This window comes from Choloepus didactylus, chromosome X, assembly GCF_015220235.1.
Source record: "Choloepus didactylus isolate mChoDid1 chromosome X, mChoDid1.pri, whole genome shotgun sequence".
Classification (NCBI taxonomy): domain Eukaryota; kingdom Metazoa; phylum Chordata; class Mammalia; order Pilosa; family Megalonychidae; genus Choloepus; species Choloepus didactylus.
The window spans coordinates 37,757,263-37,773,811 of NC_051334.1; the positions used below are offsets into that span (position 1 = coordinate 37,757,263).

At 38.2% G+C, this 16,549-nt stretch overlaps 1 protein-coding gene across 1 annotated transcript in view; it reads right to left on the minus strand.

Moving 5' to 3' along the window:
• The window catches only part of RPGR (retinitis pigmentosa GTPase regulator), a 91,207-nt gene that overhangs the window by 10,222 nt on the left and 64,436 nt on the right, over nt 1-16,549 (minus strand). Inside the window, exons 12-14 of the mRNA XM_037821830.1 lie at nt 10,451-10,548; nt 10,072-10,137; nt 6,708-7,670 (exon numbers count right to left, since the gene is read on the minus strand). Coding sequence (XP_037677758.1) covers nt 6,708-7,670; nt 10,072-10,137; nt 10,451-10,548 — 1,127 coding nt within the window. The remainder of the gene's footprint in view (nt 1-6,707; nt 7,671-10,071; nt 10,138-10,450; nt 10,549-16,549) is intronic.

Here is a 16,549-nt window from a genome sequence, read left to right on the forward strand (position 1 = left end):
TTTTCCAGGTCCAAGAAACAGTTTTTAACATGTAAAATCTCTGGATATTTCAATGTTGGCAGCTGACTCAAATTTTGAAAGAAATCACTGTGTATACCGAACAAAATAAGTCTGCAGGCCAGACTGCACCCATGGGTTGCCAGCTGTAACCCCCAAATTCTTGGCTTCCAATGTCACTACTTTATAATCTACAAGCCTTTCCTTCTTTCTGTGTACCAATCCCTGACTTCATTTCTAATCCTGTATTTTCACCACTGAATATGTTCCATTTTGACTCTGTTAAGCAGGCATGCAAAAATGCACGTAATATTCAAAGTAAAGAGCATCTTGCTGGTAGGCATTTTACTCTCATTCTCAGACTTCCTATTTTCTCCTTTTTTCTTTAAAAAATGTATTTTCCTCCTCTACTGTAAATAAATGCAGGATTCATGATTATACTTTTGGTGTTAATTTTTAGTGATTTTGATAAAAATGTTAGGACATAGAATGGAAATCTCTTGTTCAACGATAGCACTAACATCGAAATTTTAGGCTAACTGTATGAGTGTGATTAGCCTGTCATTATGCTTCAAATATTGAGGGGCATTATTTGACCCAAGCATGCTGTGCAATAGTAGAATTTCACTCCATCTCACACATGAGGATTTCCATTATTGTAATCCTCTTACTTCCCACAGATCTATTTCCATAAGCCAATTTTTCGTTAATATGCTATATTTAAACAAGAGTCAGATTCACTAAACTAAATTCATGCACATCAGTCAGTGACATGGAGATTCATAAGTGTAACTTTGTACCCGACTTGGTGTGATCTCTCCAGAGAGGATAATTACAGTGATACACGTTACCATTTGCTGAGTGCTGGTAACACGTTCCCTATGTTGCCTAACTCAATCATCAAAAGACCCCTTTATTAAAAGAGGGAAATGAGACTCAGAAAGGTTAGAAAACCTGTCCTACAGTCTACATAGCTAATCAGTGGAGGGCTGGGATTTGAGTTCAGGTCTACCGGGTTCCAGAGCCCATACTCTGTCCCCTCTGCCTAAAGAATTTGGAGATCATAATGTCTGCCCATAGTTGTCTGTTCCCCATTGATTTTTAAAGAATTGAAGATTCTTGTTTTTGTGGTTAAGCTCACTTCAATATGATCCTATTCTTATGTACTACTGTATATATTAATTGAAAATAAAAACTTAAGATTTCTTCCTGGAGTACCATAGTCTCTGAAATTTATATCTCTCTTCCTAAATTCAGAAATATACATGCATGGTATTCTGTGTCTGATATCTATTTTTCAAAGTATAGTTCTGCTTCTATTTCTCTGCAAAGCAGACTTCTGTAGGAACAGCCTGTGCTCATTCTCTCCTGGCAATGTGGGTTCTGCCCCTGGCCTGCCACTCGCCTTTATCCCACCAGGCCTCTCTGCAGCCCTCCACCACTCCTTCCTCTTTGAAACCCCTTCCTTGGCTTGGGTGGCACCTCTCTTTCCTCATAAGTGTTCCTCACTGCACATCCTTCCCCGTCTTCCCTCTCTCAACCTCCCCTTTACCTACTGATGTTTTCCTGAGTTCTGTCTTCAGTTATCTCCTCTATTCACACTATGAATGCTACCTCCCATTCAAATCCATGGTTTTAACTACCTTTATAAGCTGGTGATGCTCAGCAATCTCCTCTGAGCTCCAGACCCATACATGTATCTGCCTACTGAACATCTCCTGGAGACAATCTAAAATCAACAAGTCCAAAACTGCCTTCCAATCCTGCTCCTACTCCTCGATCTCAATCTTAGTGAATAGCACTATTTCCACCCAGTTCTTTAGGCCAGAAATAAGAAAACCTTGGCCTTTTCCCTCCTTCCCAACTAGATGTCTTTACTAACCCTTTTGATTCTCTCTCTAAATCTCTCTTGATAATAAATGTCCCCATATCTCCCTCCCCACTGTCCTAGTTCAGGCCCTCTTCATTCCTTGCCTGGTCTACTACAACTGCCTCCTAACTGGTATCCCTGCCTCTGGTCCTCTTCCCTTCTGATCCACCCCGCCTACTGTTACCAGAACGATCTTACAAAACCCCAAGTCTGATTATCTCCCTCATTTTATTTAACTTCTTTTACAAACACATAAGGTGCTTTGCCTCTCTGTCCAGTACCAAATTATACTCTAGGTGGCAGTGACACCAAACCACTCACATTATTCCCATCAGCCTGAAAAGACCTCCCCTCCTTCTTTGCCTGGTTAGGTTCTACGTTTCATGACTCAGTTTTTCACCCCTTGCTCCTTGGCAGCCCTTTCCTAACCCTCCTCTGCAACTGAAGTGTCACTCCTCAAGGCACTCTATTGTACTTGTAAAATTTTTGGTTGGTCTATGTAAATGGCCTAAGAGTTCCTTAAGATCAGGAGCCACATCTTATTCTCTCAATACCCAAGGCACAAAACCACTTTCTTTTTATTAATTCAGAAGATTAAATGAGGAAAGCCATAGGTTTGTGTTTAGATGATATTTTTAATCTTTGGGCAGCCCTGGAAAAGAACATAAGGGTATCAGGAAACAAAGGGGCATTGTTAAGAAATAGTTGAAGCAAAGTCACAGGAACTCCTTTTACCTAGCACTCTTCGAAGAAATCTATACCTAAAGTCTCTGACAGGTAAGGGGGCCACAGGAGGTTGACTGTAAGCTGCTCTTACTTCTTGATTTGGGGAAGCTTTTCTTTTTTTTTTTGGTGCTTGGTATATAAATATTTGTTGAATGAATAACATATAGCAAATATTCAGTTATGTGTCAGGATCTGGACATAAAATATCACATTTAATGTCACAATGGAAAGAATGAAGGAATTACAGCACATACCTCCACAGCAGCATTTTTTTTGAGATATATATGTATAGCAAGTTTACCTCTATAATGAAATAATTGAAAACATTTCAATTGCACTCACCTCAAGTGCTGCTGTTCATCAGCAGTAGATGCTTCTGTGGTACTTCTTTGTAGCTTACCTTACAGTATTTTTCTGCCAGAGTCCTCATTATGAAACTGTAACTCAATTGATTGCTACATATACAACTCACACTTCCCTCAGAGATAATACTGTAATAAACTACAGTAAAAGCTTGATCAACCAGCAGATGGGGACAACGAAGGAAGGAACCAGTTATTTCAATCTACTTAACCAAGTATTAATTCATGAGGGACAAGGTGGTCGTATTCTTATGCTTCCTTTTCTTTTTCTCCTAAGATATAGAAGATTTACAAATACATGTACCACTTCTGTCTATGAGAAGTCCAGCAAGAACTGGTTCTTTTGGTGCTGCGGACCCCACCATTAACCAACAATAAGCTCCTCTCCATAAAGTCCTAGAGGGCCCTATACCTGCCACATATGTGATTAAGTACATGTTCAATGAACAGTGAGTACAGAAAGCTGGCATGCTTAGTTTAGTACAACTGCTAGTTACCTGGAAGGTAGAGTGATTTTGGTGACTAGACTCAAGATTTTTTATTGAGGAAAAGGATACCAGAAATTCTGATTCGGACAGAGTTCTAGTTGGTAATGAAACTGATAACAACTGATTTTTACTAGAGAATTATTTAGGTCATCCATTCTAATTCCATACTTTTCCAGATGAAGAAATTGAGGTCTGGAGAGGCAAAGAAACTGGCCCAAGTTCATACAGCTCAAAAGCACAAAGCCGGGAGTAGGGCCCAGATCTCAAAATTATTAGGCCAGTGTTCTTCGGACCAGAACTCTAGGCATATATGAACTGCCGCTTCTAAAAGACTACAAGAAATTTGGCCAGGGAAATGTGAAGAAATGGGTAAGAAATGCTATTTTAAGATGGATACCTGGACCAGTTCAAATACTGAGATGGTTACATTTCAGAACATCATTTCAGTATTGTTGACCGATTATCTCTTCAGGGGAAGGTGACTGCCTACAACTTTAAAATTAATAACTTGAGTTTAAGAGTTTCTCATCTCCCTGGAAGTTTATCCTTTAAGAATGCCAAGTCTGTCATCCATCTTATTTAATCATTTTCAGTCTACTTCTTAAATAACCATATTTGGCACTAGCAATAACAACACAGCACATATGCTTATTATAGTGTTAATTCTATTCTACAAACAATGAATGTGGCAGAATTTGATAGAACACTGCAATGCCAAGTCAGCATAACTGGTTAGTTAGGAGAATTTAGATAAGCTGCCAGTAATCCTTGCAACTACTGTAAAATTTACAATTGTTCCTAGGAGTTTCTTCCCTTCATATTATTCTAATTTTCTCTTCATACTGTTTCTCACTCACAATCAACTATGCAGAGAATTCAACTGCACCATCAAAATCCTCCTTGATAAAATAAAGTATAAGAAATTCATAATGTCCAAGATATGGAAGCGACTGAGGAAGAGAATCAGTTGAAAGGGAGCTATGAATAAACAACAATCAAACTAATTAGCTGCATTAAACACAATGAAAATTTTAAGGAAAGACTGAAATTACTCTAGTGGAAATCCAGTCTCTTAAAAATTCAATATCTAATATGTTTACCTTTTCACAAACAATTACTGACTATATATTCATTTTTATTTTACTTGAAACATTCTGACAAGTAACAGAAGATTGAGAAATACAGAATAGTCAACGAGGCATACAATGAGAGTACAGAGTAGACACTGAGAATAAAGAGTCTGTGAGTACAGTTAAAGCTCAGATGTTACAGGTGTTTAAAAATACAGAATTACAGAAGACAAGAGATGCTAAAGCTGTTTCTTAAGAGTAAAGAACAATATTTTATAGAAAACTAGCTTAATCTTAAAGTGAAATTTTTCTACCTTAAAAAAACTTCTTATACAAATAACAACCATGATAGAGGCAAATCAGCCTGTTAGAATGAAAGAATTTATAAGTTAGAGGGATTTTATTTTAGTTATCATCTCATCTAATCTACTCCATTTACAGATGAGGAAACTGAGGCCCAATGAGTGGCTTTGTGTAGCCAATAAATACGTAAAGTTTTACCTACTTCCAGATTATACTGTTTCAGTGAATCTCTACTTCATTATATTACCATCTGCCTAGATATTAACTAAAAGAGACCACATCATTAGGTGCTAAACTCGGAACACAGCTGCCACCTTGTAGATTTTTGCAAAAAAATTTTAAAAATGTAAAAAGACAGCCCTGTTTCTTTAAAATGTGCCTTCCTCATTTTAGTTTTATATTACCATTCATTCTTATAAAATTATTCTAACTAGTAGGTAAACTGTAGTCATAACCTGAAAAAAAGTGCTAAAATGATTTGTAAAAAATTAGTTTTTATAGCCCTCAAGGATCTGTGCCAATTAAAAATGGACCTATGTGTATACATAAACAAAACATTCTTAGATTTCTATTTCTTAAATCTATCCTTAATGAGAAATATGTTAATTATCCAATATGACCTTTTGATGTTTTCTAGTTTTGGGAGAAATTGCACCAGAAACTAGCTTAAGAGGAGCCAAAAATCTACCAGTGCCTCAAGTTGTGTTCTATTCCTTCACCCAATTGGCATCAGTTGTTATTATACCACACATGTAATAACAATGATATAAAACCATTGTAATAGAATAAACCAAGTGCCTATTATGTGCAAGGCATACAAATATTTGGCTGGGCATAATCAGGTCAAATTTAAAGTTTGTTACTTCAATTTCAAATAATGTGGTAATACATTATTCCAGAATTTTTTGGAACTTGACAGCCCATTTTCTAAAAGTTGTTTTGACTGCACTTGTGATTTGGACCTTTGTGCTTCATGCTTTTTCCCTTTTCCCTCTGTGTTAGCAATCAACTTTTTTTGATATGATCTATCTTTACTATATTTCATAAATCCTTTTAATTTGCTCACCTTTTTTGTATCTTCTTCTTCACCCTGTCCTTCCTTCCCTTCATTCTCTTTATCACCTGCCTCTTGGTATTTCCCCTCTTCCTCCTCATTGTCCTCCTTTTCCTCCTCTTCTTCCTCCTCTTCTCCTTTCCTCCTGTTTTCTTCCCCTTCCCTTTCCCCCACCTTCCTCTCCCTTTCCTCCTCTTCTCCCTCACCTTCCTCTTCTTCCCCCTCATCTTCCTCCTCTTCCCCCTCTCCTTCCTCCTCTTCACCCTCACCTTCTTCTCCTTCCCCTTCTGCATCCCTGTCCTCCCCTTCCCCCTCTCTTTCTTCCTCAACTTCCTCCTCTTTCCTCTCTGCTTCCTCCTCTTCCTCTTCTCCATCCACCTCTTCCTCTTCTTCTTCCTCTTCTCCTTGCTCCCTGTCACCTTCTTCCTCTTCTTCTTCCTCTTCTCCTTGCTCCCTGTCACCTTCTTCCTCTTCTTCTTCCCCTTCTCCTTGCTCCTCCTCCCCTTCCCCCTCCTCTTCCCCTTCCCCCTCCTTTTCTTCCCCTTCTCCTTCCTCCATCTCTTTGCTTATTTCCTCCTGATGGCCTTGTTCCATCTCTTTTTCCTCCCATTCTTCCTCATCCATTTTTTCCCATTCCTCCTCCTCTTCTAGGTCCTTCTCTCCTTCACCCAGGCTTTCCATTTCTCTAATTACTCCTTCCTCAACTTTCCCCTCCTCCTTCCCTTCCTTACCCTGCCTCTCTTTAACTCTGGAATTATCTGCTTTACAGATTCTGTCACCTTCACCTTCAGGCATGCCCTCTGCCTCTCCCGGTGACTGTCCCTCACTTTCACTCACCTCTGCTCTGTCTGTAAGGTCATCTGACAGGATATCTGCCTCCTCCTCCTCTCTCTCCTTTCTTCCTTCATTCACCTCCATATCTTCCTTATGTGCCTCTATCTCTTGCTCTATTCCACTTCCTTCTGAATCCTCTGCTCCTTCCTGTTCCTCTGGGATCTCTGACAATTGGTCAACTTTAAATTCATATCTTGCCATGAATTTTGATATTCTGTGTTCAATCTCTTCCTCGTTTCCTTGCTCAACAAATTTTCTGCTATACCACAGGCTGTGGTCATGTTCCACTTCATCATCCTCTCTCTCTCCATTACTAAATTCTACTGATTCAGGCTGCTCAAGTCCATCAGCTGTACCTTGCTGACTTTCACTTTCACCTTCCATGTAACTGTCTGGCTCCTCTAAAGATTCTCTTTCACTGTCAAAGATCATATTTTGCTTGTGACTTATAGTTTGCTGAACAAAATCTATATATTCTTCATCCTCAATACTCATGTCTCTATTTGGCAAGTCATCAAAAAATGTATTAAAATTTTCTATAGTCTCTTCAGTTTGTCTTATATTGTTCAGACCTGTCATATATGCCAGCATGGTTTCCTTCTCAGAGACTATTTCTTCTGCTTCGGAATCCCTGGGACTGTGCCCTTCATCGCTTTCCTTGCCTATTTCCTTATCATCAAGTTGATAAATACCAAGGTTATTCTCATGTATAAGTAGGTGTGTTTGCAAGCCCTCTTCATCAATGCTGGCCTGAGGCCCAGCCTGGCCTGAGTCAGTACCTAGGTCCTCATCTGAAAATGCTTCCACAGTCACTGCTGCTTGTTTCATGAACATCTCTTGTTCAAAAAGTTGTTTACATATTTTCCTGTCTTTCATTTCTATCATCTCTTTATATTCATATTCATTACTGTCATCATTTTCAGTACAAGCTGCAGGTTTCTTCAGTGTCTCAATTGTTTCTTGTTTCTGTAAATTTTTGAAGTAATCATCATACTACTATTAGCTGACAAAGATAACTTATCTATTTTAAAATACTGACAAGATTTTACACTTTCATAGAAAATAAAATGTCCCATTTTACCAGACGGTTTGTTCAGATTTTGTTTTCTTTGGGATAATTTATGTCTCTCTCTAAGTCTGTGATACATCTAATTTCGATTTACTGACACATGTCCATTTCTTTAACTTTCAAATTCTTACTATCTGACTTAATTTTGCCATTAACCACAGTACCATCATTATATATTCTCTTCTCTCTTTCTTACTCTGGATCAATCCTTAGGTATCTTCACACTGATTTTGAAAAATACTGTTAAAAAATTTACACTTCTCTTATATATAGTAAAAGCTCAGTTTAATTTTTTCCACCTTTCCTATCATTTTAATTTTCAAATTTTTGTCTTTTGATTCTATGAAATTCACAAAATCAAAGAAAATTAAAAATGTGAAAATTAAGAAAAAACTGAAAGAAATGAATAGCTCATTTTTAGTGGAAAAAAACAGAATTGGAAACTCCAAATGAAATCCTTTTTTTCAATATACTAAATAATAATTTGTATGTTTTTCTTTTAAAAACAAAATTTGATATGGGCTTTCAAATTTTTGACCTGCTTCCTTTTCATCTATTGTGTTCTTTAACTATAACAATTTACATATATGAAAAAATACTCAAGGTAAAATGCAAGATTTTTATGAAAACCGTGAAATTAAACATTAGGATTTGACTAACGTTAACAATATGAAATTAATTTCTTGTTGGACAAAATAGGGCAAAATCCCATGGTTGACATAATTCTACAAGCTAATGGATTCAAATATTCAATGAATTTGGGTCTCTGGATAGTAAAACTTCAGTAAATCAAATTTTATAATTGTGATGAGTGCTAGGCCTAGGAAGAGGTTCATTTTTTGCTAAAGAGATTATCAAAACAGGACCCATTAAAACATTCACAAGCTAATATATATAAATAGTATAATGAATCTTTTTTTATTCAGTAAAGTAAGCCTGGTAGGGCCTCTACTTAAAAGCGTTATGTGAAGTATGAGATCTATATTGGTTTAAAAGGAAGTGCTTTCCTTTGAAAAATATTTTGTTGTTTGTTCTAGATCCTGTTCTTTAAAAGGTCATGATTCTTTCAAGAGCCCTAAAAGAACAGGTCCAGTTGCCAGAATTTCTTATTTCTAAATGGATGTGCCTTTCTTTTCCTAGCACAACAAAGCAGCACAGAAGAGGCAAAGCCCAGAGTCTACAAGAAGAGTAAGGAAAGACACAGGGAAGATGTGTGCTTGGAAGGGTAGTAGTCAGTGAATAAGTTAGTACAGGCAGTCAGTCAGCATTCACTGAGCAACCACAACTGTGTTAGAAGAATGATGCTCCCACATTCAAAGGGATGCTGTTATTCCCCATGCCTCTCAGAAAGATATGAAAGAAAAAATGAGGCTTTGCTCTAAATTTTAAAAATTTAGCAAGTTTCTATGGCATTTCAGTGGTTTCGATGCATGAGGATTCTTAATTTAGCCATGTGGAAAAGGCACTAGAAATATAAATTAAGTGCTTTCTAGAACCTTCTTCTTTCACTGTACCTTTCTCCAGTTTATATTCTGAATCCCCAAGGTCCTCATCCTTTCATCCCACTGGTCTTTAAAACCAGGAAAAGCAAAGTATTTCAGGGCAGGAATTTCTCTCCGCAGGGTCTGTAAAAACCACACACTATTCCTTCCTGTTGTTACTCAGTGAAGGTCTCTCTTTCGCATCCACAGTCTCAGACTAATTTTCAAATGTTATTTTAATCTTTTTTTGTGTTTTCAATTCCTTAATAAACTAAAGCCCAATCCAAACACTGTAAAGACTACAAAATATTTTCACTACAATAAAAAAAATTCCTTAATAAACTAAAGCCCAATCCAAACACTGTAAAGACTACAAAATATTTTCACCACAATAAGAAAAATTTAGACCTAGAAAAGATCTTAATATCACTCAGTAATGTCAGCATAGTCACTCATGCAGTCATACTAAACTAGTTATAGAGCCACTCATAAATGGTAGCTTCTTCCTCTACTTAGGAATTGCAGTAATAATCTATTGCTTGAGGGAAAGGGAGTATGGCTATCATGACTTAAATTAATGACCCTAAAGGGTAAATTTCAGCAATGAAATTCTATTACTCTTGTTGCATCACAGAAAATACATATGAAAAGAACAAGCCAAACTAGAGGCTATCTACATTGTATTCCTCTCTTAAATAATAAAGTTAAGTGCCTGCTTACCTTTCTTGTGTTCTTTCCACAAACCTTCCAAGAAAAAAAAATAACTTAAACTTTTCTTACCCACCATAATGAAAATAATTCTCCATAAATATTATACCTTTTGTTTTTGAATTGGTGATAATTTTAATGACTTGTCATTGGAATTCAGGCTCATCATGTGTGTCTGAAATAAATGAAAAATATATTTTCTAAAAATAATATATTATATATTTATACATTCTATATATATATATAAAAATAAAACTGAGGCAATGACTATTCAGATAAAATGTAATCAATTCCCAATTGCCATATTAATAATGAAGACCGAAACGAATTTTATGATACGTAAACTATACCTCAATAAAGTTCATTAAAAAAAACAAAATGACACAAAAAGAAGCTTTTTATGCATACAAAATTATAGAAAATACACATGAACACATGATAACTAAGATTCAAATTTATATACATATGGATAGATAAGAAATCATTACCATATTTAAAACATCAGTAGTTTCTCCAAGGCTTTCTGAATCTGTTGCTGAAGAAGTGTCTGTTTCTTTCTCTTTAGTCATTTCATCTTGGAAATAATCTGAATGATTAAAAGGGAAAAAGAAAAACCAGATCTCAATGGAAAAGTAAAAGGCAACGTTTAAGAAAACAAATTGCTCCGTAATTGAAAGGACAGGTGTAATTTTACCAAAGGAAAATCGTCAGAGGAATCAAACAGAATTCATTCACAGTAACAACAGGTTTCAAAAATCTTTTGAGAGCTGAAAAACTTTGATACCGATTAGAGCTAACAATTGCTTCATTCACATAAATAGGCAAACACTATGGCTCTGGGATAAATACCACCCAGCTATCAAGCACTGTGGTAGCCAGCCTGTAGGACGGGCCCCAGTGACCCACATCCTGGTACTCATACCCTGGTAGGTATGTTTCATAAAATAAAGCAGAAATGATTGTTATGTCATTGCAGCTTCTGAATTGGTCTCTCTCTCTCGGATTACTTGCTCTGGGGGAAGCCATGTTGTGAGCATCCCTACGAAAAGGCCCACGTGGTGAGGAAGGGAAGCCTCCTGCCACCGGCCACATGAGTGAGCTTGGAAACAGAACCTCTAGCACCATCTTACTGGATGCAGATCAGATCCTCTAGCACCTACCTTACTGGTTGACGAGACTCAGAAAGTTTTTTGCTGGCTTTTTCTTCTCTACCTTTTAAATGTAAGACATCCCCATGGCTACAGCCCAGGTCCTCTTCTCTTCTGACACTACTCTCTAGTAGGTGATTCCACCAAATTCCATGGATGTTAAGCACCATCTCTACGTTGATGACTTCCAAATTAATATCTCTAGTCCAGACCTCTCTTCAGAACTTTAGGCATCAACTACCTGCTTGATGTTTCCACTTGGATGTCTCACAGATATCTCAAGGTCATCTCTTGTCAACCAACTTTTTGCCTGTATTTTTCCCTTTATTTCACCCATCTGCAATCCATTAACTAGTTTAGCAAGTCCAGTTAGTTATACATCTAAAATGTACCTCTAATCTGCTTGCTTCTCTCTGTCTCCACTGCAAACACTTTATTCTTCCTACTTCTACCTTGGCCTTACTTCTGATTTTCTTGAAAAGTAAATTAGATTGGAACACATTACTCCCTGTGATAGATAATGTCTCCTTGTCTCTTTCTCCAACATCATCTTGTCCTTCCCTTTCCGTTACTCTCTAGCCCTACTGGTCTTTCCTTTACTTGTAAACTGCCTCTAAATCTTTGAGTATATTATTCTCTTTGCCTGGAATGCACACATCCTCCCCCTTTTTCATGACTACCTCTTTCTTATCCTTTATGTTTTAGCTTAAATGTCAACTTTTCAGCAAGACCTTCTCTGACCTCCTTCCCTCCATTATAAACTATGTAGCCCCTTTTATTTCTTCCCTCATAGCAAAATTTACAATTTTCAGTTGTTTTGCTTGGCGTTTTTTGTTTTTGTTTTTGTTTTTTTTTTTTTAGTCTCTCCAACCATACTACAAGCTCCATGAAAGCAGGGATTATAACCGTTTTGTCCAGTGTTGATCTCGAATGCTTAGTGCAGTGTTTGGAACATAACAGGTGCTCAAAACGACAGAGTGATCTGTATTTGAATTAGGGTTATGGCAACAGGAAAAGACATCATTTATAAGGCATCATGCCAGGTGCCACAGAGTCTGTTTCTTAAGAAGCTTCTTAAAGGCTTATAGATACCAGTCTACCCTTGGTCTATACTGTCTGCTTGATATATAATCAATAAATAATAATGCCATTTCATACTGACTGGTTCACTAACTATTACTTTTATGTGCCATGTCTCTTCAACTAGATAATAAACTCCTTAGAATCATGGACTACATTTTATGATCCTCTTTTATATTATCTAGCATTTGCTATAGTGTTAATCACACACTGGTAACTCAATAAATGCTTTCTGTCCATTAGAACTACTAAATCATAGTTGCATGGTTGTCTTCTGCCCTCCTGTATAACTGCTGGGATCCTATTTGACTCTAGGAGATAAGGATTTGTAAAAGGATCAGGGCCCTGGAAATGCAGCTTTATAAGCTTATGTTTTTATACAGTAGCCTATGAATAAAAATACAGATAATTGTCAAAAGCATCAAATTAGCATTAAATTCCAAGAGAAATTCTTGGACTACACCAGGGTTTCCCAGTGCTTTGGGATACTGATAGAGATTTTGTCATTAGTTGATAGAATGCGGATCATAGATGGGGGAGGGCCAATCCCCACAGAACATTCCAATGCATCATAGGGAAGGTGGTGGTCTACATGCATGTGACTTAGAGAGCTACTAGATAATGGATTTAAAATTTACTGCCAAGGAGCAAAAGAAAAAACATTGAACAATATGAATAAAGCCTTAATGACCTATGGCATAATATCAAGCAGACTAACATTAAGTGTAATTGAAATCCCAGAAGGAAAAGAGGGAGAGAATGGGACTGAAAAACTATTTGAAGAAATAAAGGCTGATATTACCCAAATACCCAAACTATTTGAAATTCACAGATCCAAGAAACTTGGCAAAACTCCATCAAAATAAATTAAATTTTAAGGAAAAAAGCCCTGTAAGTATGCACATCGTGGACAAGCTGCTGAAAACGAAAGCTAAAGATAAACTCTTAAAAGACAAGGCAACAGAACCTAAGATGAGATGCTTTAAGATTTTCTGTTGTTTTTGGCCTCTTGGCATTTACTTTACTTGGTCCCTAATTTGACAGAACTGCAGCTTGGTGGCGTACACTTTCTCTAATTAACCAGCAGATGGCATCCGTGAGTCACCACAAGGCAAAAAAACACCTCCGTGAAAAATACTAGATAAAAACCAGAAAGTGACCCAGAACACCACTTCCAGTGATGCACCAGACAGACAAGGTCCACTAAATCCACAGGGAACGTGCATTTGGTGAAACCAGGAGCCTGCATTCTGAAATGAGTGAGGTGAGCTGGCTGAAAGTCCCACAGCCACGCTGCAGTGTGGGGAAACTGTGGGTTGGCATCTGGAGACGGACTAGTTCTTTCTAAAAAAAAAAAAAAAGCCCAGGAGTGGCTGCAGATACAACGGGGAGAGCCGCACAGTGAAGCACGGTGGGAGCAGGCTGGGCTAACGCCTCGGTGTCTGGCATGGAGGATACGCCTTCCCACACCTGCTGCTGATTGTCTCAAGACCAGAGAAGAGGGGAGCCAAAAGGAGAAAAAAAAAACACATTCCTTGCAGCCATCTCCCCAGCAGGCGGGGGACACTCCTGCCCGGGGCCAGACCCACAGTCCAGAGCCGCACCAAGAAACCCAGTGTGACAGGGAATCTTTCCCACAGCAATACACACAAGCCACAATATTGGCCATGGACACTGGCCTTTAATACTCCCATGGCTGATTGTCTTGGAGCTGGGAGGGCGGAGCTGTGCAAAAAGGGGGAAGTTAACGCGTCCCATTCAACCATCTTTGAAGTGGGCTGCGAGCGCCCCTGCATGGCCCAGCTACCCAGGGCTTCCCTAGCAGGCTGGCGCACACTAGTGACATGGTGCAGCCCTCCCTCAGCAGAGGTCCTGGAAGAACACAGCTGGGAAGGGGAACCGCTCAGAAATCCCAGGGACCCTACGTGAATACCAAGGACTTGTGGGTCAGCAGCAGAGACAATCGGTGGAAAGACTGAAATGAAGGCTTAGGCTCCTGCAACAGCCTTAAATCTCTGGGAACACCTGGGAGGTTTGATTATTAAAGCTGCCCTGCCTCCCTAACCACCCAGACACACGTCCACATTCAGGGCGGACAGCACCAGCAACACACCCAAACTTGGTATACCAATTGGACCCCACAAGAATCAGACCCCCACACACCACAAAGACAAAGTGGGGGAGAACTGACTTGAGGGGAATAGGTGACTCACGGATGCCATCTGCTGGTTAGTTAAAGAAAGTGCACACCACCAAGCTGCAGTTCTGTCAAATTAGGGATCAAGGAAAGCAAATGCCAAGAGGCCAAAAACAACAGAAAATCTTAAAGCATACGATAAAACCAGACGATATGGAGAACCCAAACCAAAACACCTAAATCAAAAGATCAGAAGACACACAGTACTTGGCACAATTAACCAAAGAATTACAGACAGGCAACAAGAGCATGGCTCAGGATACAAAGGACATGAAGAAGACCATGGCACAGGATATAAAGGACATAAAGAAGACCCTAGAAGAGCATAAAGAAGAAACTGCAAGAGTAAAGAAAAAAGTATAAGATCTTATGGAAATAAAAGAAACTGTTGGCCAAATTAAAAAGACTCTGGATACTCATAATACAAGATTAGAGGAAGCTGAACAACAACTCAGCCTCCTAGAGGACCACAGAACAGAAAATGAAAGAACAAAAGAAAGAATGGAGAAAAAAATTGAAAAAATCAAAAAGGATCTCAGGGATATGATAGATACAATAAAACATCCAAATTTAAGACTCATTGGTGTCCCAGAAGGGGAAGAGAAGGGTAAAGGTCTAGAAAGAGTATTCAAAGAAATTATTGGGGAAAACTTCCCAAACCTTCTACACAATATAAATACACAAAGCATAAATGTCCAGCGAGCTCCAAATAGAATAAATCCAAATAAACCCACTCCAAGACATATTCTGATCAGAGTGTCAAACACTGAAGAGAAGGAACAAGTTCTGAAAGCAGGAAGAGAAAAGCAATTCACCACATACAAAGGAAACAATATAAGACTAAGTAGTGACTACTCAGCAGTCACCATGGAGGCGAGAAGGCAGTGGCATGACATATTTAAAATTCTGAGAGAGAAAACTTTCCAACCAAGAATACTTTATCCAGCAAAACTCTCCTTCAAATTTGAGGGAGAGCTTAAATTTTTCACAGACAAAGAAATGCTGAGAGATTTTGCTGATAAAAGACCTGCCCTACTTCAGATACTAAACGGAACCCTACTGACAGAGAAAAAAGCTGAGGGACTTCACCACCAGTAGATCAGTCCTATAAGAAATGCTAAAGGGAGTTGAGCAGGCTGAAAGGAAGAGATGCTAAACAATTGACTGAAACTACATGAAGAAATAAAGGGTACCACTAAAGATCACATGGTAAATATAAATACCAATACTACTGTATTTTTGATTTGTAACCCCACTATTTACTTTCTACAGGATCTAAAATACATAAACTGTAATGATAAATCAGTGGTTTTGGACTCAATGAAAAATATGTAATTTTTGACAAGAACTACATAAAAGTGGGGGAATGAAGGAGTATAGGAACATAGCTTATGTGTCATATTGAAGTTAAGCTGGTATCAAAGAAAAACAAGATTGTTATAGATTTTAGATGATAAATGTAAGCCCCATGGTAAACATAAAGAAAGTATCAGAGAATACGACCATAGAGATGAAAAGTAGAGTAGGGGTTCTGAGAAGTGGGGGAAGGGGCAATGGGGAGTTAAGAAATGAGTGTAGGGTTTCTGTTTGAGGTGAAGGGAAACTTCTAGAAATAGACGGTAGGAAGGTGATAGCATTGCAACATTCTAAACGTGATTAATCCCACTAATGGAATGCTAGGGAGGGGGTGGAATGGCAAGATTTAGGCTGTATATATGTTTCCACAATTGAAAAAAAAAAAGGCTAAATAGATGACAATTAAATGCCAAGGATGATCCTGGATGCGATCTGAGGATAGAGGAGAGGAGGCTCAAAGGGACACAGTTGGGACACAAGGGAAAAAAAAGGAAATATAGAATGTAAGCTTTGTATCAAGGTTGAATTTCTTGAACTTCTTAGCTGTGTTTAATGGGATTGCATAAAAGAATGTTCTTGTTCATGGGAAATGTATATGTGAATTATATTGTTTTTTCAAGGATGTGTGCAGCTTGCTCTCATATGTTCAGAAGACAGAGCAATAGATGATGGATGATAGATAGGGAGGGAGGGAGGGAGGGAAAGAAAGAAATGGTGGTGTGACAGGATGTTAAAGTTGGTAGATCGGTGTATTGGGGGAGGGGGGTCGGCGTATGCTGGAGTTCTATGTATAGGGTTTGTACTGT